This window comes from Streptopelia decaocto (genome assembly GCF_964273445.1).
Source record: "Streptopelia decaocto genome assembly, chromosome: 2".
Classification (NCBI taxonomy): domain Eukaryota; kingdom Metazoa; phylum Chordata; class Aves; order Columbiformes; family Columbidae; genus Streptopelia; species Streptopelia decaocto.
Window position 1 is genome coordinate 156,955,697 of NC_138655.1, and position 25,520 is coordinate 156,981,216.

The 25,520-nt window shown below is 45.0% G+C and overlaps 1 protein-coding gene across 3 annotated transcripts; it reads left to right on the plus strand.

Moving 5' to 3' along the window:
- Positions 1-2,086: 2,086 nt before the first annotated feature.
- Positions 2,087-25,441, plus strand: WDR86 (WD repeat domain 86). 3 transcript variants are annotated; one of them, XM_082044019.1, is made up of 8 exons: positions 2,473-2,649; positions 3,097-3,132; positions 3,221-3,397; positions 6,241-6,382; positions 7,877-8,309; positions 17,446-17,581; positions 22,185-22,288; positions 24,157-25,441. In XM_082044019.1, the coding sequence occupies exons 3-8, from the start codon at positions 3,235-3,237 to the stop codon at positions 24,373-24,375; spliced, it is 1,197 nt and encodes a 398-aa protein (XP_081900145.1). In that variant the 5' UTR covers positions 2,473-2,649; positions 3,097-3,132; positions 3,221-3,234; the 3' UTR covers positions 24,376-25,441. The 3 variants fall into 3 exon arrangements, with proteins under 3 accessions (XP_081900144.1, XP_081900145.1, XP_081900143.1); XM_082044018.1 differs by lacking the exon at positions 2,473-2,649 and adding an exon at positions 2,087-2,161 and having other exon boundaries at positions 3,097-3,397; XM_082044017.1 differs by having other exon boundaries at positions 3,097-3,397.
- The last annotated feature ends 79 nt before the right edge of the window (positions 25,442-25,520 follow it).

Sequence of the window (25,520 nt, forward strand, 5' to 3'; positions counted from 1 at the left end):
TTCAGAGGGAAGTAATACAGTGTTCACGTCTCACACCAAAACTTCTCGATCATTTCTTGAACACGCAGTGGCTGTGCGAGAAAGCCTGCCTTTACAAAAGTGCTGGCTAGTGATGATATGCCACAGGGCTCGACTTGACCCTTGCAAAACCCGAATTTAGAGCCCAGCAGCTCTGTCTTGCAAGCTTCTCCACGGCTGCATGGCTGCAATCGGCGGCCGAATCGGGATCACCCCGTGTTTGCGCTGGGTGTGACATATTAGGCCAGTTTTCCCTCTGCCAGAACGAGCTGTGTGAAATAACATATCCCATGAAGTCTCCATTTAACGCGCGCATTTCTGCACTGAAATATACCGTGCAGGAGAGGGGCCGGTACCTTGTTAAATGGCTGTGACCGAACCCCTATACTGAACATGACACTATGAAATGGAGACGATGGGCCTGTTTTGAGGCGGATGATTTGACACAAAAAGGTGCTTTTCTGATGAAGTGGGGTGGCAGCTGGGAGCAGTGCGTTTTGTGATTTATCCTACCACTACTGGCATGTTTTTAGCAGCAAATTAGCCTCAGCTGCCTATTTCTTATAGAGGCCATCCACGTCAGACCCTGATGCCATCTTGCTGAGGGCTCTCAGCCTCCCTGCATCGCCTTTCTCCGCCTGGTGGATTTATCTTTTCTACATTTAGTTATAGCACGGTGGGACAGGACCCTTTTGGCCTATGTTTTGCACAGCTCCTGAGGCAGCAGAGTCCCAGTTCAGAGCAGGTCCACCCCATCACCCCACCATGTCAGAGCCCTTGGCCAGGTATTTGGGGTAGCAGGAGCCCCCTAAGAGGAGAGCTTATGGCGGCTACAGCTTCCTCACAGTGGGAGGAGGAGGGGCAGGTGCTGAACTCTTTAGCGACCAGTGACAAAACCTGAGGGAATGGCAGGAAGATGTGCCAGGAGAGGTTCAGGTTGGACATGAGGAAAAGGTTCTTCACCCAGAGGTGCTGGACACTGGAACAGGCTCCCCAGGGAGGTGTCACGGCCCCAAGCCTGACAGTGTTCAAGAAGAGACTGGACAAGGCTCTCAGACACACGGTGTGAACTGTGGGGTTGTCCTGTACAGGGACAGGAGTTGGACTTGATGATCCTTGTGGGTCCCTTCCCACTCAGGACATTCTATGACTCTCCCTGCCAGCTCAGCGCAGAAATACCAGGAGCAGCTGGGACAAGATGCTGCGTTAACAAGAAATAACCCCCAAATCACATCTGGAATATTATGTCCAGTTCTGGGCCCCTCAGTTCCAGAAGGACAGGGAACTGCTGGAGAGAGTCCAGCGCAGGGCAACAAAGATGCTGAAGGGAATGGAGCATCTGCCTTATGGAGAAAGGCTGAGGGAGCTGGGGCTCTGGAGCTTGGAGGAGACTGAGGGGTGACCTCATTAATGTTTATAAATATATAAAGAGTGAGTGTCAGGAGGATGGAGCCAGGCTCTTCTCAGTGACAAGCAATGGTAGGGCAATGGGTACAAACTGGAACACAGGAGGTTCCGCTTAAATATGAAAAGAAACTTCTTCAGGGTGAGGGTGCCAGAGCCTGGCCCAGGCTGCCCAGGGAGGTTGTGGAGTCTCCTTCTCTGCAGACATTCCAACCCGCCTGGACACCTTCCTGTGTAACCTCATCTGGGTGTTCCTGCTCCATGGGGGGATTGGACTGGATGAGCTTTTGAGGTCCCTTCCAATCCCTGACATTTTGTCATTCTGTGATCTTTGAGAAGGCTCAGAGCAAGAAAGGGGCTTAGGGGCTCCTGAAGAGAAGTGTGGCAGGAACTGGCCCAGGGAGGGGGCGAGAGGAGGAACAAAAGGCGATGGCTTCCCTCAGAGCCAGCCCTCAGCTGGGCTTGTGTCCCCCGGCAGCCACCGGCCTGAGCAGCCGAGGGGCCGGTGCCCCGGGGCTGCCGTGGGGCGGCGGGGCCGGCGCAGCCGCGCAGCGGGGCCGGGCGGCGGCCTGAGGGGGCGAAACGTGCCGCAGGAAGCGCTGCCTCCCCCGGGACCGAGGCTGGGGGCACCGCGGGGGGTGCGGGGTTGGTGTCGGGCGGTTATTAAAGGGTGCCCGGCTGGGAAAGACCCTCCCGCCACTCAACTCTTCCCTCCCCACCGCCGGGTGACTGAAGTGAGGTAAGGGCTTCAGCCCTGGGGAGGCGAGAGGCGTGGGGGATGCCTCTTTCCCCCGAAAAGAGGGGTTGCTGCGGGGGGAGGCCGGCCCGGGGGGGCAGAGCTGCCGGGCACGTCCCGGGACGACAAGGCGAGGAGCGGGAGCACCGAGGAAGCGGTGCGGGCGGGGGGGGAGGCCGCGGCTTCCAGGCCCGGCCAGGGGGGGCGGCTGTCGCGTTTGGAAGCGGCTCTAACATGGAGGGGGAGGTAACGCAGAGAGGGCCGGCGCTGGGGGTAGGGACCCGCCCCGAGGTGGCCTGAGGGGAGCGCGGCGGCGGCGGGGGCGGAGGGGAGCCCTGCCCGCCTCCCGCGGGGTGGAGGCGGCGGCGCGGGGATCCCGTGGCTCGCTCCGGCGCTGGCTCCGGGAGGTTCCCCCTTTCCCCGTGGGTGAGTTCGCCATCGTCCCGCCGGAGAGAAGCCCCGCGCCTCCAGCCGCGGCCGTGCCTGGGGCGGTGAGTAAATGCTGAGGGCGGAGATGCCGGGGGAGCGTGTGGGAGGGATGGCGGGGAGCGCCGGGGCCGCTGAGGTGACCCCGGGGGGCAGGCGGCCCCTCGGGGCGCTGGGTGCCGCCTGAGGCCGGGGCTTCCCTGGCTCGGGGGCGCCGGCTCTTCAGCGTGTTCCTCGGAATCGCTTTGAGAAGCCGCAGCGTTGCCGGCAGGCTCCGGGCTCCAGGTAGCGGCACCGCCGGGTCCGCTCCGAAGGGCTGGATGTCCCGCTCTGCCCATGGAGAAGGCGCATCGGTGTGGTGGAAGGGGCATCTTCCACCGTAGGGCTAGGGTTCCTGTGCAGAAAGGAGCTCAATGGCTTCGGCACACCCTGACTGAGAAAGTGATGCATCCCTGGAAGACATTAAATGATTTAACGTGCCCTCCTCTTCCCGCTTCGTGTCCCCGTTGCAGGAGCCTGGACGACCCTGCTGATTTTTGGGCGTTGAGGTAATGGCTGAAGCTGGTCGGTGGGCGATGGCTGGAGGCCCGGAGCGGTGTCTGGAGGTCGCACAGCACCTGTGATCTCGACCCACAGCCTCCGCCTTCGGCATGGGGAACGGCGGCTCCGCCGTGAAGGTCTGCACGGATCACCAGGGAGGCATCAACTGGCTGAGCCTGAGCCCCGACGGGCAGCGCCTGCTGACAGGCAGCGAGGACGGCACCGCCCGGCTCTGGAGCACTGCCGACAGCCAGTGCCACGGCCACTTCCAAGGTACGACAGCTTCTTTTCCCCTAGTTTTTGAGTCTAAGGCATGGCACAGGCCACACATCGTGTTCATGTCTTTCAGTCCCTGCAGCTTGCTGGGCAGTGAAAATCTTTGCTTGTTTTGTTTTGTGGTTTTTTGAGTATTTGTTACAGTAATGTAAGGTGTTTCAACCTACAACAGGTTACCAGTGCTACTGAGTGCGTGCATCTCTTTATCTCAGGGTGTGGAATATAGCAGTGATTTAACTTAGTCTCTTTCTGGAAGCTCTCTCTTTTATACTCTGATGAAATACTGACTTTGTTACCATCTCTCTCTTCCTTTTTCCTTTTTATCATCTCATTTTCCAGGCAATCTCTCTTTAGATCCTCTTGACCCAGAATTATGGAAAGAAACCTTACTAACTGGGCAATTTTTTCTCCCATGTTTGACACACACAAATCCTAATTGCTGGGCTTGTTTGTTTCAAATTGATTTTGCATTTTAAACAAAAATTACTATCTTTAGACTAGCATCTCGATAATGAAAAAGAAAAGAAAAAGTACAGTCATGCAGGAGTCAGATGTGGATTCAGGATGTTTGTATTCTCACTCACTCGTGTTCTTTTCTCAATACAGAAAGAAAAAAAGCTCTGAAATTTGGAATTTCTAATCCTTTTTTCTTCCAATGAAGAAATCACATTGCTGTGATGTTTTGTGGTTGGTTGGTTGCTTTCTTGCTTGTTTTTAACTATGGTTTATTGTCTTTTTTCCCCCCACATCCTGCCATGGTTCTAGCTCCTGGAAAACTCACTGCATTTGCTTTAGGCTTAGAAATCCCTTTAAACCATTAATGAACTTTTAACTAGGAAGAGAACTATATTGGATAATACTCAGAATCTGGCCTATGCGCTGCTGGTGTTTGGGGTAAATCCTAAAGGAGGTTGTCTGGATGGTTTGCGAACTGTCCGTTGAATCAGATAACCCTATGTATTTTATATTTATGCATCCACACAGTTGTTCTATAAATTTGTATGGTACGTGCTAGAATTACTGATAAATCTGTGTCTATAACACAGTGTCAAACTTCCACCACAGCATAACCAACAGATTCTGTGGCAGCTACTTTGGACCAGACGTTGTCTGCCACGGGGGGTTTTGTCATCCTTTGTATTATCGATGGTTAAAATCTGACTGGCAGACTTTGGTGCAGTAACCAAGATCCTTTTTTGATCTCCTTGGATTAGTATTACATGACGCTGTGAGAAAAGTCCTGGTGATTGAAACCTGCCCCATTTAAGGTACTTTGCAAAAATGTGTGGGTTGGCGTAGTTTTGCTTATAGCCCTAGTGATCTGTTTAATTCTTGTCATCTGGTGAATTTTCTGAAGAGGAAACAAGACGTGTTTGTAGTGTGGCTTCTGGTTCGCTTTTGAACTGCAGGAGTTGTAGTAAAATCTGGTTTTTTTTGCAGTCAGTGAAACAAAGTCTTTTACTGGGCAGTCTGCTTGCTCTCAGGTTTTTTACCATCTCTTTATTCTACAAAATGTTTCTGGTTTTCTAATATCTTTGTCCGTCCATCTGTATCTCTTTAATCGCATTCGTCCTTCCTATATTTTTTTTCTTTTCTCCTCAAAGAATAGTGTTATTTAAATCACAGTAGGGCCCACCAGCTTCAACTGAAGTCTGAGGCTCTCTTGTGACAGTTACTTAAGAGGAAATAGTTCTGATCTTGAAAGCTTACAGTCTAAATAATGAAAACAGAAGAGTGCAAGGTACTGTCCCAGCAATGAGATAGGTGACCGCGATTTCACACAACAGATCATGGTACTAAGCTGGGACTTGAATCCCAAGATGATTTTTAAATGAGATGCATTTAATGATACAAATAGGAAAAGACACATCTTCCTAAGTAACAACAAAAGCTTAAAATTGTAATATTGAATCCTCTTCGCTAGCAATACTCTGTTTTTCAGCGTGAAATTTTTAGAGTAGCAGTGTTGTCTATTTTTATTGTAAGTGTAGAATCCCAATATGCTCTGAATACTGTATAAATTTTCCCTTTCCCCTTTTCCCCTTTTCCCCTTTTCCCCTTTTCCCCTTTTCCCCTTTTCCCCTTTTCCCCTTTTCCCCTTTTCCCCTTTTCCCCTTTTCCCCTTTTCCCCTTTTCCCCTTTTCCCCTTTTCCCCTTTTCCCCTTTTCCCCTTTTCCCCTTTCCCCTTTCCTTTCATCATTTTCTTAAAGGTATACTGGTATTTTGAAAATTATGGGTTTTATTAAAGTTATCAGTCATAAATGGGTAAATATTGACTGACTTTTTACCAGATATGTTTTTTTGCTTGTGTTTCATTCTGCTTGGATAATGAAACTGAACTTGCTGGTAAGTCTCATGTCGCTTACTTTATTCATAGTTTCATGCTTTAATTTAGGACTGTTTGTGTTCTGACAATCAATGGGCTGGGTTGAAATGCAGCTTTTTGTTCCTGACCTCAGAAGAAGGAAGCAAAAGCATTTCTATATTAAAAAACTAAGCCATTTTTTTACTGGTTTTAAACTTTAGTAGTCTGAGTTTTATTATACTGATGTTAATTTAGCTCATTATGTTTTTATAATACTGTTTTATCTACCTGATTGGTGGAACTGTACTTTTTTACTCTTTAAAAAAATCCATATATCAATGAAGCAGACTTTTCTGCTGTTAATTAAAAATGTTCTGTTTTATATGTATCCTTAAATGTGAAGAACATGGGTGGTGCATTTAAAACTAGAGTCCATTTGTTTATGATATTTTTCTTTTAGCTAAGCTGAAGAGCTGGACTAGTCCGTCCTGCTTGTGTGCACAGCGATTGAATGTATTCCTCTTGTTATCCCTAGGACATGAAAGCTACATCACCTTTTGCCACCTGGAAAATGAGGCTGCCTTCACGTGTAGTGCAGATCACACCATTCGAAAGTGGGATGTGGTAACAGGTCAGTGCGTGGCCATTTACCGAGGACACACATCAATTGTTAACAGGTTTGTTCCGCGGAGTTCTTCCCTTGTGTTCCTGGAATCTGTTATCCCATCTATTATCATTTTCCTGTAATTCTCCATTACTACACTAATAAAATGGGTTGTGTAAACCTTTGAGTTCATGCTACACGTGTTCTGTGCTGTAATGATTAGTTTTCCTAGCAACAGTGCTGACGCATCCATAGACAGCAGATAGGAGAGAAATGAAAGGCATACAGCAGGGGAATTGAATCCAGGGCTAGGAATGAAATTCCAGAAGAAATTGTTCAATTGATAACAGATGCTTCTGATAAATAGATTTAAAAACATCATGTCAAGCCTTTGTGTCAGTAAGAGGGACAAAGTCAGGGGTTTTCTGGAATTACTATTCTTTTTTGTGCAAGTGGAGTTTAGTATTAAACTGATTGTGCGTGACTGATTGGCCTGTCAATTTAAAGTGCCTCTTAATAGTTGGACTGGATTTAATTAATGACAAGTAGAGCAGTCAAAGATTGGTATTCTTCTCTTAATTTTTTTTTGGGGGGGTGGGTGGTTTTCCTTACAAAACTCAAATACGATGTGTGGCTGGATTGTGTAAATAGTTAGGAAGGCTGGCTCGGTCTGTATTTTGGCACTGGCCTGATTTTTGCTTGAATCAGCAAATGGGAAATCTGTTCCCTGTTCATATGACTTTGTTGCCAGTTTGAAAGGTTCCAGAGGACCAAACTCAGCTGACAGAGATGACAGGTTATGATGTTCCCTATCTCTGGTTCAGAAATACAAACTGTAGACTATTTTTCTGTTGTTACATGTTTGTGCAGCTACTACTTACTCATTTTGGAAGCCTAGTTGGTTGAATTCTTGAGCTGTAGTCTCTGATTCATTCTTCAGTTATGTAATAAGTGGGGTGCTCTTGCTCTCCCTTTTTTGAGATCCTGGACTAAATGAAATTAGGTGTACATTTTTTTTCCTGCACTCTCTCTATTCGATGATGGAAAAATTATTATCTTTGCACACTATCAGTTACAGTTCTGGTTCTTGGAATGTTTTTTTTTTTGTTGTTGTTATTTTAATTCCAAGCTATTTTCACGGGTTGATTTATAAAGAATTATTTGTAAAGAAATACTAGTAAATAATTATCAATGAGTTCTTTTTAAAAAAGAACCAACTCTTAGTTAGCATATGTAACTTAAGAAAAGTACATAATACTGCTGCTGGATTATATTTTAGAAAAATAGAATTGCCCAAAGTTAAAGTGTTGTAATGCTAAAATGTCTGCATCAGCGTACCTGAATAAGAGGTGTCAATTTTAAAAGTAGAAATAGGGAAGTGTTTGGTGTTTGAACAAATAAAAGAAAATAATTCATAAACAATGTGTATTAAACAGGGATGCTGAATTTGGGTTATATATGTTGTGTTCATGCTACCATTTCTAACTTCAGTGGTGTTGATACTGTGACGAAATGGTTATGTAAAAAGCCCAGTACTATTCATACCTACAAACTTTATTTTTTGCAGGATCCTGGTTGCCAAGGACTATCTCTTTAGTGGTTCCTATGACAGGACGGCCCGCTGTTGGAGTGTGGACAAGGAGAAACAAATCCAGGAATTCCGGGGCCATCGGAACTGTGTCCTGACTCTAGCTCACTATTCCTCCAGGGATGTTCTTGAAGAAGAGGAGGAGGAAGAGGAAGAGGAGGAGAAAGTGAGCAGAGACCTTCTGGTGACAGGTAGCACCGACTGCACTGTGAAGGTCTGGTGGGTGTCCAGTGGGCGCTGTTACCAGACTCTGCTGGGACACACCGGGGCTGTTTTATGCCTTATACTTGACGCACCAAACAGGGAGCTGTTCTCTGGCAGCACGGATTACACCATTCGAACGTGGAATATTGTCACTGGTGAACAGCTGAAAGTGTTCAAAGAGCATCAAGGATCAGTAATTTGCCTAGAGGTAAGAACAGAAGCTTCTTCAAAAGGAGTGTCCATATCCTAACTCATTATTGTCTTTTCATTCCTAAAGAAGCTCTTCTGAAACAGGTTATAAGTGATGAACTTATATGTTTGTGTAGTAACAAAATAATAGTGCTCTGTGGTCTTGAGACAAATCCCCTTTCCCTAAAACACTTTCTGGTGTTCTCTCGGCTTCTAGTGGCTGGCCTGGTCTAACTTCTAGCTCAGTATTTATTTAAATCCTTCTAGCTCTTGCAACTCATGAGCAGGTTTGTTGGGAGGACCGTTCATCTCAGTAGGATTGTGTACACAGGATCACCAGACTTTGAAGAACAATAACCTGAGCTGTGCTAGTGCAAGGAAACAGACGCAGGGGCAGACCAGATGGAAAGGGCAAAAAAATTCAGGGTAAACTTGGTACCTTCTAAAAACCCCAACCCAAAATTGTGGGCAAAAGATAACAGGGAAGCATAAAGCAGAAAGAAATCTTGCTTTAAAAACCACACAGACATAATTCAAGAGAAGAAAGGGAGAAAGAGATGGCCAAGATGGGCAAGGAGAGTGGAAAAGAAGCAGAGGGTGGGGGAGAAAAATCAGGAAATGGTGAAGGAGAGGGGAAAAAAATTAATGTGACCTTTAAAACTATATGCAGTATTTTTCTGGTGAATGCTGCCAGGTTTGGCAATGTTGCAGAGGAGAGAAGGAGATTAGGCAGATGGAGAAGGGGAACTGTCGCACAGGCACTTGTCCTGTACACTCCACACCAGAAAATGATATGTTTAATGATGGTCTGTAACTTAGTTTCAGGTCAGCAAACCTTAAATGATTTTAAATGTCTGATGGAAGTTAATGGCAATAGTTTTTCTCACTACTCTCCTTGTTTGTGTTTGTTTTCCATAAGTGCTTTTTTTTTTTTTTTTGCAGAGGCTACAGTACATATTTTAATAGATGTATAATAAATATTGCCTTTGTTTTATAGGAAGCAGTCACAGCTGACACCAGCAGACTGAAAACCTGGTAGTACTGAAGGAATTCTGTTTTCCTTCAGTTTTAGAAAGGAAAAAATACCACAAAAATCGTGTTACCCTGGAGTAATGTTTGTCTTGCTTGGGTAAATTCTCAGTGTTAAAGCTTGTTTTTATGATACTGTGGTAATGTATTTTGAGGACGCTCAAGTAAATCTGTTGCTGTTCTTAGTGTCGCGCTATGTTTCGCTGTTGAATTGTAACCCTTTTCCAAGGCACGGATTGACAACAAGAGAACTTGCTTTAATTTAATTGGGCTCCTGCTAAAATTGTTACACAAAACGGGCTTGACCCTCTCCCAGAAGCCTGGGAAATTCAATTACACTCTCTGAATGCTCAAGAATGAGCAATCCTTCTCTGCTTGTGAGCACAGAGTTAAACAATGGTTTTAAACAAACAGAACTTCTCGTTGGGGAGAGGAAAAGCAAAACCAACACATCTACTTGGAAAACCTGAACAATTCAAAGTACACAAGGCTATTGCTGCCAAGACTGTGTTGGCAACAGTCCTGGCCAAATCTCCTTGTAGCTGTGAGTAACTGGTACCCCTCACTTCTCTCATCACCACTTGATGTTTGAGGCTGGAAGAGTCCAGCTGAGGTACACGCTGCCCCCAGAGAGAGCATTTCATTTTTAGGCTTCTAAAACAGCCCAGCTTAAGCAGTCACTGTACTACTGAATAGCTTTAGGCTGTCGATCTTTCCTAATTCCTCCCTCTCCCTTACTGGGTTCAACACTGGCCCTTCTGTTCTACTTGGCTGCCTCTCAGCACAGCCCACATGGTATTTTCATTCTTTCAGAAAGGGGTCAATCACCAGAATCCATACAAAGATGTTACAACAGAAGGGGAACTTCCTGAATAGAGGTGTTAAAATTTAAAATTTTTTGTTTTCTTCTCAAAAAGCTCTTGGAGCCTTTTTTTGCCTAGGGCTTCTTAGTGACAGTGTTGCAATCTGTGGCAGTGAGTTGGGATAATATTTTTCAAACTGTGGGTCAGGAAGGACTTGAAGGGAGTTGAGTTGTTCACAGTAGCCAGCAGACAGTTTTAATTGTTGACAGTAGTTCATTTTCTTCAGGGCAGAAGTGAGCTGCTAATTAAACTAGATTTTCACTCCCCTGTCCTGGTGGAGCTGAGTTGGTACCAGCAATTAAAGGTGGTTACCTGTTCTCTGGATGGTATAATGCTTTTGTGGAGAGAATAAAGGGAAAAAAAATAAAGACTTCATTTTATGTATTCAAATAAAGGTCCCTACGGGAGGGTGACCTTTCAAAGTCTGAGAAATGCTCAGTGTGATCTCTCAGCCTGGACACAGATCAGGAAAAAATTGGATATTGAGACCATATTTTCCCCAACTTCAAAAAGTACTGTTTTTAACGGGAATGCCCCAGGATGTTCTGAACTGCTGCAAATTAGGTCTGGACTGTTCCAGTCATCTCCCATTACTTTCCAGTAAATACCAATAGTGTCGCTGTAGCAGTGAATGGAAATTCCTGGAGCGTCTTGAGGGAGCCTCTCCATAAAACATACCCATGTTTTCCACCACGCTTCCTGCAGTGCTGGTGTGTGGAGGCAGAGGGGTGATGCCACAGACACATTTAGATTTTGCATGTTTCTCCGCTGCTCTAAGATCCTGTAGGTGCTGTTGCCAGCCAGCCCCAGTTAGAGGAGCCTGAAGGAACTCTGATGGCAGAACAGAAAGCATGGGGTGTAGCTTTCCCTTTTCTCTCACCCTTGGTGGTCCTAGATAGTGGAGGGAAGAGGGTGAGATGTTCAGATATTCCCCAGGCTTGTCCTGCTGCCCTGAGGTCAGTGTGATGAAGATAATTTATGAGCTGAACTGATTGTGTGTGGTCAGAGCAGCTCGTAGCAGAACAGCTTTGACAATAGTTGCAGGTACCAGCTTGTACTAATACCACTTTTCCACTATCTGAATTATACTTGGCAGAAGTTTTGCCAGGAGACTTTCTATCTGCAGTGGGAATCGTGTGCGCACTGGATGCTTTGGTGGCCTCGACTTCTTTACTTTCATAGTCAGGCAAGGTAACCGGCAGCGGAGCAGCCAGAACTCTTCACTCCGTGCCTCCCGCAGTGCGTTGATAGCTTGGCAGGGAAAGGACAGCAGCTGCTTCGAGTGCTCCCTCTTCATATAAGAGCCAGTGATGAGATTTTATAGGAGGTGATGGGAAAAAGCAAGGGTGGGCTGAGCGTAATCACACAGCTCATGCTAGTTATTCTGCTTAAAAATTTCAGGCCTGGCTAAAGACCAGGATTTGCAATTAATAATCAAACATGCATTTTCATTAATGTGGCTGCCTGCAATAGGCTGAATAACCCTGACAAATATTTACTTGTATATGTTTTTCTAAATGTCTCCAAAGTAGCTTTGCAAACTGTTCACAAGGATTGCTTTGTCCTTTGCTGATTGTTCTTTCTCTGAGTATTTATCAGAACTGTGCTGCCAAAAGCTGGCAGAGAGAACTGGTCCAGCTTGGAATTTAGCTTGGATCCTATAGCAAACATTCTTGCAAGAAAAATCCTTTCTTGCAAAAGGGGTTTTAAATGAACATGAGTGGGCAAGGGCTTGCGTCTGTTTTTTTCTGCAAAAGATCCTTTGTTGAGACCATTCCCTTTAGTTGCCTTTTAAAGCCGACTAGCAGAGAAGAATGCTTTGAACAAAGCCATTGCCTGAACTTTGTTTATACGCTTAACCATTGTGATCACAGGGACAGATTTTTTTTCTCTTGTCACACCAATTAGAGTGCACATATTTTTTGTAATTTGTGTTGGTATTTGTTGCATAATTCATCAAAGGATAAAGAAGTGAATTAGAGGAATACAAATGTGCACAACACCTGTCGGAAAGAAACATGTTTCTAGGATTGTTATTTTGCACTGCAGTAAAGAAGTTGAAAAATGTTCTGAGCCAGACCAGAGAGCTTATTCTAGATGAATTCTAAGGAAAAAAGCAAAAGAAAAAAAACAAAAAAAACCCCTATTTCTTGCCCATAGGGAGTTTGTTAGCTTGTTAAAATGAATGTGGTTTGAATGGGATCCTGAAAGTCTAACTCGGCTGAAGGCATACAGAGTTATAATTTGAGATGGGTCCAAGTTGGTGACTTTGAACTGGGACGTGGCTGTGAACAGCAGACCCAGCTGGCAGACTGGGAATACTGACCCCGCGTGAAGAATAAGCTGGTACTGGGACATGTGGTTGTTGACGTGAACTCATCCTGAGGTTCCTGGGACCCCTTCTGAGTGCAGTGACCTGCAGAAAGAGGATGTGTCCAAGTCTGTTTGGAGAACCAATTGCCTCTCCTTGGATGAGGGTTAAATTGTTTCTTATAGCAAAGGTTCGCTGAGAGAGGGAAATCCATCCGTGTAAGATTGACATACCTGTTGAACAGCTCTTTTGCAGGTGTTTTTGGCATTCAGACAGGTAGAAATTGTCTTAAGCTGCTGCATATGTTCAGTTCAGCCAAGCTTGTGTGGCAATAGAGTTATCTTTGTCTTGAGACACCAACCCTAGATATGATCATTTGGGTTTTTTATATTCAAACTGTGGCATGTCTAGGGGCTACAACTGAGGTCAGAGTTGCATAAAACTGGCAATTTTTAATACTGAAACCTGTAACTAATTCAGCATTTACAACCTGTGTTTTGCTACTGCTGTAACTTTGCTGCTCACAAGTCTGACAGAACTTTTTAATGGAACAGTATTAATACATCTCCAGAACTTTGGCCTGAGGATTAAGACAAATTTGTTCCATTCACGTGTCTCAGTGTTCCATCTGCTTCAAAGCAAAGTCCCTCAGAGTAATGAGCAAAATTAACAGTCCAGTATTGCAGCTATCAGTGCAGTGATTCTTTTTTTGCTGTCTGGCTGAGGCTTTAGAACTGAGCATCTGACTGTCAGCAGGTTTTTAAATTCTTTTGGAGCTCTTTGGGTTTGAAATGTCCACTCAGCTCATTGGTATCTGAGCTGCAGGTCTGTTCTGTGTCGTCTGCTCTGCTACAGGTGGCCTTGCCTTGCTGTTCCTTGTCGGGAGCTTTGTTGGGCAGTTAGCCAAAGTGAACCAAGTGCTGAAAAGCCAGCCAAGGAAAATACAGCTTTGAAAATATCGCCACTTCTCCAGGTGGTTGCAGATTAGAATATGAAACTGTTTCTACTGATCATTTTTAAACCAAGAGTTGACAGACTTGGGTATATCTGGAAAAATCTGTTGAGTGAAATTTTACATTTTTCCTTCTAAATCATAAGAAAATTAAATTCTTTTGTAAGAATAGGACTGGGGCCTAGGGAGTTGGGTCAAGGTTTAGAGTCTTTGTGCTAGAAAGGCCCAGGATTTATGGACCTGAGGACCTGGCCCACAAGTATTTGCCGAAAATGGCTGTGCCTGGATGCCCGTACACAAAAATGTGTGCCAGTCTTGGCAGCAGGGAGGCTTAGCTCCCAACAAAGCTGCAGCACGGTCTTGCATTTTGGTGAAGAAGCCAGTAGACTTCATCTCGCTCCCGAGCGGGAGAACCAGCAGAACGTGGCCTAACTGGAAATCATAGAATCATAGAATAGTTTGGGTTGGAAGGGACCTCCAAAGCTCATCCAGTGCCCCCCCTGCCATGAGCAGGGACATCTTCACCAGCTCAGGTTGCTCAGAGCCCCGTCCAGCCTGGCCTGGGATGTCTCCAGGGATGGTTCATCCACCACCTCTCTGGGGGAACCTGGGCCAGTGCTTCACCACCCTCAGTGTCAAAAATTTCTTCCTCATGTCCAGCCTGAATCTCCTTCTTTTAATTTAAAATCGTCAGTGCTTTAGGCACCCAGCTAGAAGTTGGCAGGGGAACTGTGTTACAGTTGTGGTCTGTTTAGATAGTTTTCAATACAGTTATGACTTAAGGAAAAGGATGACAGGAGCCAAGGGCCTGTGCTGCCGGCTGACCCTGCACCTGCGCAGCTTCCACAGCAGCAGTGACTGGTGCCCAGGCAGCGTGAGGGCATTTGCACAGTGTGTCCAGCCTTGGTGAGTTAGAGCCAGGGCTGTTCTGGGGGAGAGCCACCCCTCTTAGATGCAGCCTCTGAAAGAAGACAGAGTAAAAATACTGTTTGATATGGGTCAGATTGGATTGGTGCCTCTGTCTTGCACTTCTCAGACAGAATCCCATCTGGGTTTCACACGCTCTGGTGAGCATTTTCAGGGATACTATTTTCAGGGATACACTGTCACAACTGCCCTGAAGCATGTAATGCTTCATGTGCCTTGTAGAAAGGGCTGTTTGCAGCCTGGATGAGCCTCCCAAGTCAGACGCTATAAATTTCAAGTCCTTTCTTGGATGGACTTCAGTTGCATTGTATCACGGTTCCCTATCTATAAAGTAGGGAAAGTATTTTTCTATTACACAGAGCATAAGTGCCTGCTTATAAGGTGCTTTGGCTAGGGGAGCAGTATGTGATGATGATTATTATTTTGATTAAATATAGATAATCTGAAGCATTGTGGCTTAGGGTGGAGTTGTAAACTAGACCTATCTTTAGTCAAGTGAAGGAGTCATCTCACCTGAATTCATATAGATGGCTCCAAGTAGGAAGATTGTCCTTGTCAGGGGGCAGAAATAGTGGGTTTCGAGGGGTGATCTGTTTCAGACATCTGCTTCAGGATGAGATGAGTTGTGCCCCAGACTGCGGTGACTACAAAGAGACTTAGCTGTGGATATCTGCATCCGTTTAGAGGAGATGATGCCTGCATCGTATCACTGCAAGTAGATCTGATTTGCAGCTTCAGCCTGAGCTGATAGCTCTTGATGGCTTTCTGCACTAATAGCTATTTCATGCTCTATGTTTTAAAAATAGCAAAAAAAGGAGAAGCTGGGTGACAGTCAGAGCCTGTGCTGGGTGTTGCTGTTGGCTGTGCCGCAGGCTTCATCTGTGGCACCCGGTAGATTGTGTAACCTTTTAGTATTGCTGTTTCCATGCAAGGCTGAGAGTCCTTTGCTCCTGTGCTCACCTGCTTAAACTGGCGAGGGGGAGGAAAGTGCATAAAAGCGTGGTGTGCAGTAGCTGGGGTAGCACAGAGGCTTTGAATTTAATGAAGATGGTTGGTGTACCGGCCATCTCACCAGATCTCTGACTGGGCATCAGAAGCTTTTACGGCTCTTAGGATCCTGGTGCTGTGAATTACCTGAGTAAGCCCACATCATTTAACACATTTTTATATCGAGCAACTTAGCAAATCTAGGCAAGTTGCAGCTTTTGTTTCACCTCAGCATTTATACACCCACTTTAATGTAGAAATGAAGGAGCATAACATAATGTGCCATCAAGGCAGAGTGGCATTTACATGCAGGAGCTTATAACTTGGTGTTTTCCCATGTTCAGATGCTGCTAGCAAGATGTCTGAAAAAGAAATGCAATGACTTGGCCAAGAACAATGCAGCAGGATCTCAACTCAGCAACCTCTTCCATTGAGCAGGTGCAATGTGACAATGGAAATTAAGCCTGGAAGTTAAAAGTCAGGTTATCTTCCTCAGGCTAACTCTATAGATCTTAGTTTTTGTTGGTGCTGCTGGTCATTCCTTGTCATTGAGATCTAGTTGTAATGCCATTGCTAAACCAGCTTGAAGTAGGATGTGGCCATTTCAATGTACTGCTGGCTTCTGACAGTGGTAGGTGTTTTACAAGCTCCTGATGTTTAGCTATAATATGAAAATGGTCCCATGGGCCAAGTTTTGCTGGTAGGAAGCGTGGCAGGAGCTGTGGCCTGTGATCGTTGTGGTCTGCCCGCGTACATGTCTTACGTGGGTTAGCACGGTCCCGTCACTGTGGGGCTTTGTGTCTTAAAATACCTTTTGTTTCATATTCTTGTAACATGGCGCAAATGTTCTTTTGCACAAGGCTCACTCATGATGCCTTTTGGGAATGGTGGTGGAGATGGGAGGGCGTGAAGAACATTTCAACCTTACAGAGTGTGCAAAGAGTGGGGGTCAAGTGTTTATAATAATCTAGGGTGGTGGAAGAACCAGACCTTTGAAAGTGACCTGAGAGCAAAACCCATGTCAAGTTGATTTGTCATTTGTTCTGAAGTTGGTTCACATATGAGGAGTGTAAGGGGTTAGTGGTCTGCTGGTCACTGGAGCCTTCTGATCTGTGTGCATAGGGGGAAAATGGTAGTATCAGTCCTTATTCAACTTCTTCTTTGAGGGGAGGGCAGAGTTCTCCCTGGTGTCTCTCCATCAGGTAGACTGCAAGATTTCTCTCTGCCCTGTGAGCTGCCAGCATTTGGCTAATTTGTTACTGTGTACTGGCTAGTTTCAGTCTTGCAAAGGTGAATTATTTTCTCTCTGCCTGAGTTTCCCATCTGCAATTCTTCCTTTTGTCCTTCTCTGTGGTGTCTGTGTGGAATGAAAACCAACCTCTACCCCAGTGAGTTCACACAGTGTGCAGGATAACTGCTCTGTTCTTCTTTGAGATTTATAGGCAGGGGTGCTCTAAACAGACAGCAGAAGACAATCTGATCGAAGATGTTTAGAAACCTGTGTAAGGATAGTTAATTATTTCATCATTTCATAAGATACAAAATAGTTTCAAGGAAGAGTTAGCATTGCCAAATATTGACCTTGTGCAGAGTGATCATGCTAAACTCTAGTTTATGTTGTGTAGGAATTTATTTTTAATTTATTTTTTATTGTTACTCAAAATGGTTCTGAAATTTTTGTTGTAATTAAAACTTACTTGACAAGAACTCTTATCAGATTGCATGCTTTGCAGAAACTACACCACAGGGGACTTTTGGGGGGCTATATTAAGATAACTAATTATGGAAGTAGGGTTAGCATCGTTAAGCTCACTGAAATCCTGCATGTGTGCACCAGCAGGCTAAGTTTTTCATCTGCTGAAACGTGGGAGCTGGTTTTAAGGCCCAGAAGTCAATGTGAGATGCGATCTTGAAGACTGCAAAGTTGGTTTTGCACACCGTCCCTCTGTTCCAAGGTGTAGCTGTCACTCTTTTTGTAACCGTTGAGTTGGAAACCATGACTTTGTATGAGTCACTTTAGTGCAGTTCTCTCCCAAACGTGCCCAAGAGACGATTGCTGATGTTTTTCTATTTCTCTTCCCTTCAGCTAGTGAATCGGCACTTGTATTCGGGAAGCGCGGACAGGACAGTGAAGTGCTGGTTAGTAGACACTGGGGAGCGAATCCAAACATACAAGGCTCACAAACACAGCGTTAGCACTTTGAAATACCACGCCGGGATCTGTAAGTTGCCTTTCCTATGTTCAGCAATCCCTTGTCTCCTTTTCCATGTGTGTCTCTGATTGAAGATTGTTAATAGATAATACAGTAATTTTGAAGGCTTGTAAAATCGTCACTTTTTTCCGACTCCAGCATGTTTATGCTCAGCAGCAAGCTTTGCTGCTCCGTGTGGGAAGCTTAGATCTTCCCTCCATTTTCCATCTCCCTCCTCTGGCAGATGAAGAGGCAGTCGCTTTATTTGTGTTACCAAGGGAAGTGGCTTAAATCCCGAGCTGTCTGTGGGTTGTTTGTGTACCCGTGGTTTAACCCCGCTGGCCTGATGGCTGTCACTGCTGCGTGCCTGGGGACAGCAAGCGCTGCTGCTGGATCTGCAGCCCTGTGCCTGCCCCGGCTACTGTCCTAAACCAGAGCGGCGTCTCAGATGCTCTCTGCTCCTTTCTAACAGTTGGGCTTCCCGTTCAGGCTCTGACCATCTCCCAGGCTCATTTGCCACAAGTTCTTTTCGCTTTATCTATCCTGTTGCATGTATTTCTTCCCCAAAACACCTTTCTGCAGCAGCCAAGCATTGCTTGCCTTACTAACACTTGGGACTTGGTTCCCCTGCTTTCGCTACTCCTGTTCAAGTGGTATCTTTACTTAACTGTCTGTTGTTGACATAAAGTATATTCTGACCATGAAACTGCCCTCTTTAGATCCCTCTCTTGGCTGGGTTTCCCTTTGCACGTCATCCATCCATTTCTGGGTTTGGGTTACAAGACTGCGCCTCTATCAGCCTGAACCTCTCTCTGTGTCATCCTGGTCTCATTCTGACTCTGATGTTAAACCTGTTGTGCCTTCATTTGCTTCCCAAACAAGTTCTTCCCTCCTTCAGGATAACCGGGATGGCAATGCCCATCTGAAGCTAATCTAGAAATTCGCAGTCCTTTTCCAGTTTCGTTTTCTGTACTATGAAACCAACGTGTAACACCAAATGAAAGTTGTTATTTGGGTCCTCGATACATCTTTTGGCAGATCATCAGTGATAAAAGGCTGACAAATGCAAGACGGTGGCACATTAGGCGATAGTTGCATCTGCACAGACAGGTTCCAGTTTAGTGGCAGTGCTTGACCGACCACATTTATAACCCAGTAACAGAATTGATTTCTTAATAATGTTTGGAAACTTAACATGTAACCAAAGTAGATTTTGATTTTAATCAGGAAGCCATTTTTTAGTCTTCCTTTCAGCATTATGGCACTACTTCTCTCAATTAAAATAGTTAATCATAACATGCGGTTAATTTCAGTTCTCCTCACCCATATTGCAGAATTACCCCGCTCTCCCCTACCTGCAGGTTATAATTTCTGCCGATTGCAGTTTTTGCAGTTGGCTGGAAGAAGGGGATGGAAGGGGAAAGAGTCTGAGTCTAACCCTGAAGTTATTGCTCAAAGATGCAGGCAGGTAGGGAAATGAACCCAGAACTGTAATCCAGGATATGTTTTTTCCCATTTTAATTATAAAGATACAAAACGTTGAATTCATCACGACTACCTACCCAAAGGGAGGATAACCATGCGGAGCTGTTGTTGCCTGATGCCACGAGGAATCTTAATATCTGGGTGGGAGATGGGGAGACTGTCTCCTTCATTAATGCCACCTCCAGAGCTGCATTTTGTCCAGTATTTATGCTGCTTTTCATACAACCAGTGTAGACTTGACTAGACTGTTTAAAACCATCATAAAGAAAGTTTAGGCTCAAACAGAAGTTTCATTATCTGGTGCTACCTCCATCAGCTCTGCAGCTTTCTCTCTCTTCCCCCCAGCCCAGCACCCTGTCCCTGCCATCCACATACATTAGTTTTCCATAGAACTCTTTTTTTTTCTTAACATACAGATAATATTGCTGCATTTAGTCAGATCTGGGAAGAACACCCTGATAGTGTGATGGAAGCGTTTACAGAGTTATTTAGGATCTCATTTTAAATCAAATGCAAAAATACTAAAAGAGTCAAACTGGGAGAACTGAATTATTCCACTTGAAGGGTAGAAAAAATGTCATGAAAGAATATTAAGGACTTGTTTGAATAGAATTTAGATGCATTTTAGAGGACATTTCCACTTAAAAATGAATTTATATGCTATGCTTGCCTTTTTGGAATACATTGATGACTTGTTTACAGAGTATCTGATGGGTTTGTTTCAGTTAGAATTACAAAGAGATGTTCACTGGATAACAAGAGTTTGAGATAGTGTAGTTTTAAATTCTAGCTGGTCACCTCGGACAGGTCAGCAATGTGTGTCCATTCCTTATCTTTCAAAAAATGTGGACAAAATACTTCAATATAAATGATGTTTACTATGGTTTGTGTCACATTTGCACCAGCCCAAGAACACGGAAAGTATTTCAGCTGAGAAATGGTGGCTTTTGGTTAGATCTTAATTCTGTTGCTTGCTTTCTGCACAGTACCCAAAGGCTCGTCCCGAAGAATTTATGGGCTAAGTAAGAAAATACAGTAGAAGAATGAGAGGAAAATTATATGTGTATTTCCAAAATGGCTTTATAGTGTGCAGGGAGTCCAGACAGATCTGAGAACTGAGCTTTAAATCATCAGAATGTGTTTCTAGTGGCTTTCCTCAGTCTACTTGTTTAATTAATAGCATGGGGAATATTAAAGCTGGTTCTCAATGCAATTTACTTAATGATATTATGTTGGTTATTCTTCTCCTCCAGTATGTGCAAAGTCATTTAAAATTTAATACCGTTTATATTTTTTCATGTTGCAAAAACTCCAAGGGAACGTTTAAAAACTGCTCTCCCTCCCAAGGGTCTGCGAAATCAAACTAAAAAATACAAATGAATTGCTTAATTTTGTTGGTTGTTTGTTTCACAGGTGGTATATATTAGCAGATATTTAAGTGCTAAATCTAGGTTAGATCAACAGCTCTCCTTTGAAACTCAGAGGTGCAAAGAGATTTCCTCAATCTAGAGTGACAGCTCAAAAGACATAAAAGGTGTCTGTCAAAAGCAAGATCCTGATAGCGGTAGCTGGAATAAACTCCCAGCTGCATAGCGAAAACAGCTCTTCAATGGTTCCTGCGCTCTGCGTGTGTGTAATAGTATTAAGTAATTTCCATTCACTGGAATAAAATCGGCACCTTGTTCCCTGCTTTACACCCTTGTTATTCACTTGCAGAATGGGACATGCTGCTTTTTCGGGATTGCGCTGGCAGTTGAATTGATAGTGACCCATATGAGGTGACATTGATTTTGCACATCCAGATGTTTCTCGAAGGGGTACCCAGGATGTACCCAGCCTCCTGCTGTGCCGTTTGAAAAGCTGATGGCAGTAGGTGGCCTATTCTCTCATCTCTTGTTGTAGTCCTGAATTTACTGCCGTGATGGTTTCTTTACATCTAGGAACCCAGTGCCTGACTTGTCCCAAAAGATAAGGTATCTTGTCTCCAGGCACTTCAGTTTTGTACAAATCTTTTCATGGTAGTGGCTTTTGCAAAGGCAGGGAACCGTGAATATATCGCATTTGCAGCTCTGAAATGTTTCTCTTTGGATAAGCTCGGGGAGTTTGGGTTAAATGAAGGAAAATGAGTTTTTACAAAGACAGTTTGTAACCCTTAAAGGACACAAATGTGTTCCTTTTTGGGCATATCGCTAAGTGTAAAATCAAGATATTCAACGCTGCCTGGATGCAGCAGTTCTTGGGATCTAATGTGAAGATCCCAAGGTATTGAGAAATTATTCTTCAAACACGTTAAGACACCCTCAAGAAACCTGATGAACAGCCCAAATCCCACCCCTCCCAATCCCCCTTGTAGCACATAGATGATATAGCACACAGAATACAAAAGTTACAGCCTGGGCCTTCAATCACTTACCAGCTCTGCTGTATGCAGAGATCCTAAGCTACGGGATTTAGCCAAAGAAATCTGCCGCTCTGAAAGAATTTGTAAAGACTCTCTGTAAAGCTGCCCACACGTGCCGCTCATCTCCGAGGACACAAGATTCAACGGTGCTATTTCAACAGAGATGGCCCTACCTACTGCTAGTAAGCTTTTGTTGAAAATGGGGGAAGAAAGCATGGTATGTTTTAATGAAGCTAAGGCTGAATTCATGTCGTTAGGGTGAGAGAGGGTAACGCTGTTATTGTGGTTTGCAGTGTCCCTGCAGCGTGATGCAGCAGCAGAAGTGATGGAGACACTGTAATACTGACTGGAAACCTGGAAATAACTGTGGCAAAACAAATGGAAGGCTTAGTGGAAATCCTTAAAACCAGACTTGAGATAAATTGCCTGCTTAGAATTATTGAGGCATGTTCAGGCAGTGAAATCTTTGTGGAAGAGTAGAGCAGAAATAGGTACTTGAATGTGTGTGGACTGAAATGCTGATTTATGTAGGAATTTCAGGCTTAAGGCAGTTCAGTGTTTTGAAAAATACAAATGAAAACAAGCGTGCTGGGGTCAGTGAAATGAAAACCGTCTGAGCTTGCTATAACTGAGAAGACAATCAAGCCTAAAAATGATACATCACGCTCCTTTGTGAACTGGTTTTAGGTACATTTTGAACTCGCGTGATCTGCTCACGTGTGGCCGTGTTGTGTGGTTGCGTTGCAGTGTTCACGGGAAGCGGCGATGCCTGCGCGAGGGCTTTCAACTCCAAGAGCGGCGTCCTGCAGAAGATCTTCCGAGGACACAAGTTCATCATCAACTGCATCCAGGTCGGGAAGGGGTTTCTTTGCTGGGGTTTCGTGCTTCTGATCACTCCCTCGTTGGCTGGCGGTTCAGCGTGTCTTGGATTGGATGTTCTAGGGTAGACTTGAATATTCCTTATGTAATTTTAGAAAATCTCAATTAGGGTAAGTGAAACCACAGAACGAGTCCCCAGAGCCAGGCCTGTGGTTGTGATTAGAGGTTTTTCAGGTCAGGTTAGACGAGCAACAAGGAGAAATGAGGCAATGTACCTGGTCCTGTGTAGGGACAGGGAATGGGCGCTGGCCTCATGAGACCCCTTGCGTTACAGGACACTGATAAGCGTCTGATAAGCAGAATTATCCCCCTGACCTCCCTGCGGATGGTCCAGAAACCGCTTACCATCCTTCCTGATCTTGGTGAAGAGCTAGTGCTGATATAAACAGTTATATAAAATAGTTCCCTTGGGGTCTATTTTTCTGGAGTTATAAAGATGACAGAGCAGCTCAGTATTGAAGTCTGACCCACATCCTACCAGCCAAACAGAAGAGTCTCTGCCACTGGAGTAAAAATTTTCTACAAGTTAGTTAAAAGTCCCAAAAAGCTGTTTCCACATTGTCTAGGCCTGAGTGATACTGGTGTTTAAAAGTTAAAAGGGGAGGAATTGGTAATGCTTGGCGGCAATGCAAAGACCAGTATCCTGGAATCCTGGGGGGGAAGTTTTTGAATCCTTGGATGCTTTGTGCATTTAAGAATCCACATCTCCCTGTATCAGTATCTGAGAGCTGCGGGCAGGATGAGGATTTTGATTAAGAACGTGAGACACTGTCAGTATTTCTGGCAGGCTGACAGTCAAAAGAAAAAAAAGGAGAGGAGGTGAAACTCCTTTTGGAGTCGATCCCAAGCATATAGGGTTGCAGATATAGTTGTCTTTTTTTTGTATTGTTCTGAATTAGCAAGTGGCTAGTTGGTCTTAAATCGGGTATTGAGCAACTGAGTGTGTAGCAGATGGATGGATTTGGGTGCTAACTGATATAATCACTCTGTGCAGCCCTAAATATTGACAAGATCAAAGCTTGGCTTTGTATTTTTTTTTCTGTGTAATTTCATTTCAAGTGTAAACAGGGCAAAAAATCCTGGGAAGAGAAAGGACGGAGAAGGGGTGACCTTAATAAGATCATAAATATAGGGAGGAGGGAGGAGGGGGCTGACGTGAGGCGGGCTGCCGGCGGGATGCTCCATGTCACCGCTCCCTCCGGAGACCGTGAGTGCCCGCGGTGGACAGACTGACGCAGGGAGGGGAAGGTGATCGAGACCGAGGGCTGAGTGAGGACAGTTGGAAACATTTACCAACTGCAACAAAATGTTTCATTAAGGAAATGAAACTGCAGGGGGGAATCAAGGTTAAGTTACTGTAGGTTTGGAAGAACAGTGGATTTTGAAGGAGGAATTGTACTTACAGCTTCCTGCAGAGGAAGGAGGGAAGTGAGAAGGAAAACATTCCTGAACCCCTGCCACTGCCCCCTGATGCTGATTGTGGTGCCTCCGTAAGCTTCATCTTCAGAACTAGAGCTCTGAAACCAGCACAGAAATTCCCAGCCACAGCCCATCCTGACACTGAGTTTAGCTCCCCAATGCGTTTCTGGTGGGTTTAGGTTATAAATAACTCTCGCTGTTTATATTTTATGGCTCTGTGAAGTGGCTGAGAAATGAGTCCTGACTTGGTAAAGTCTCATCCTGCTTCAGCAGCTTTCATGATAATTTATACCGGGCCTTGCAATGAGCTGTCAGGCCGTAAGCGTTAGGCTCAAGCTGTGTTTGCACTGATTTTTGACAGTTCAGTTGTGCCCATTCCGAGCTGTACAGTTTGGTGTTAAACATGCCCCTGTTGTTCCAGATCCACAACGAGTTGCTCTACACCGCTTCCCACGACGGCACGCTGAGGATTTGGGACATCCGGGGAATATGCAAGAGAAACAAGCGGCGTTTGAAGAAGGAGAGGTCTACCCAGGGCAGGAGCTCTCAGAAGGGAAGCCTGTCTCGTCTCTTCAACAATAAAGTCGGCTGCATGGTACAGCAAGAAAACGGGGAACACGAGGCCGTTGAACTAATGTGACTCTCCAGAAGAGACTTCCCCTCAGTGACCAAAGCTGAACCTTTTGTTTTCTGCACCACTGTGTCCATGTAAACCAGAACCTGGAAAGGGCTGGGACGCGGCTTTGTTCAAACCTCTCGTTTCGGAGCCGGGATGCGCTGTGACGGTCGGATGGAGTCACGCCGAGGGCTCAGCTGGGCCCGGCAGGGGCTGCGGTGCGGTGCAGGTGATGTACCTGGGGGTGGGTAATTAAGAACTCACAACTGCTTGTTTTCAGTTCCCGCTGGCACAGAGGCGTTGCACACTGCTGGTCTAATATCTAATGAGAAATGATTTCTCCTGTTCCTGCTGCCCCCTCAGATGCCCTCGTTCAGCCAAATGCAGAAATGAGGGGGTGCTCTGCAGTACGAGTATGAATTCAATTTTCAGAGCTGACCTTCAGGTCAGCTAATTATACCAACTAACGGAGGATGGTATGGCGCAGCAGCAGGAGTTCAAAGCAGACTGGACACCTCTCTGAGAAGCTGGGAGTAGTAGGACAGCAATTAATTCTTTTTTTAACAAAACATAAGCTAGAAAACAAGCTAAACCTCAGACCTTTTGTGCCAAGGTCAGCTGTTTGCTGAGGTGCAGCAGTTCTTCTCCCAACACAGAATGACACAGAATCACAGAATATTAGGGAACCTAGTGGGTTCTTGTTTTTACCTGTTACATTCTCACACTTCAGCAAAGGAAGCACGAGAAGAGAGAGAAGAGGAAGATCTATTGGGTGCTCTAGATCTGTTCTCATTGCTCCTGCCGAGGTTTGCTGGGTCGTTAGCAGCATTGGATAAGCAGTCACACTCGAGAGAGGTTCTCCCAGTCTTGTTCCAGGTTCATCTGTCTCTGATAACCACTGAGCCATGAATAAACAAGGGTTCTTCTATTTTTCTATTTGCAGATATAACTCTTTGTAGAACCAGTACTAAAAAATATCTAAGCACATGTTTTTATTTTTATGGCTTTATTTATTCTGTACTACAGCAAGATAAAAATGCTGTAATCCTTTTTTAGAATGGACTAATAAACTTGTGGCATCTACAGACAAGCACCTGTGTAGTTTTGATTTTCTTCTCATTTAGAGGGGATGGGCTGGCTGCAGCTGCACAGTGGGTAAGAATGGCTAG

Coding starts and splice junctions, on each gene's coding strand:
- WDR86 (XM_082044018.1), top strand. CDS start 3,235: ATGGGGAACGGCGGCTCCGCCGTGAAGGTCTGCACGGATCACCAGGGA. Junction 3,398..6,240: donor GTGCCACGGCCACTTCCAAG/GTACGACAGCTT, acceptor TGTTATCCCTAG/GACATGAAAGCTACATCACC. Junction 6,383..7,876: donor CACACATCAATTGTTAACAG/GTTTGTTCCGCG, acceptor TATTTTTTGCAG/GATCCTGGTTGCCAAGGACT.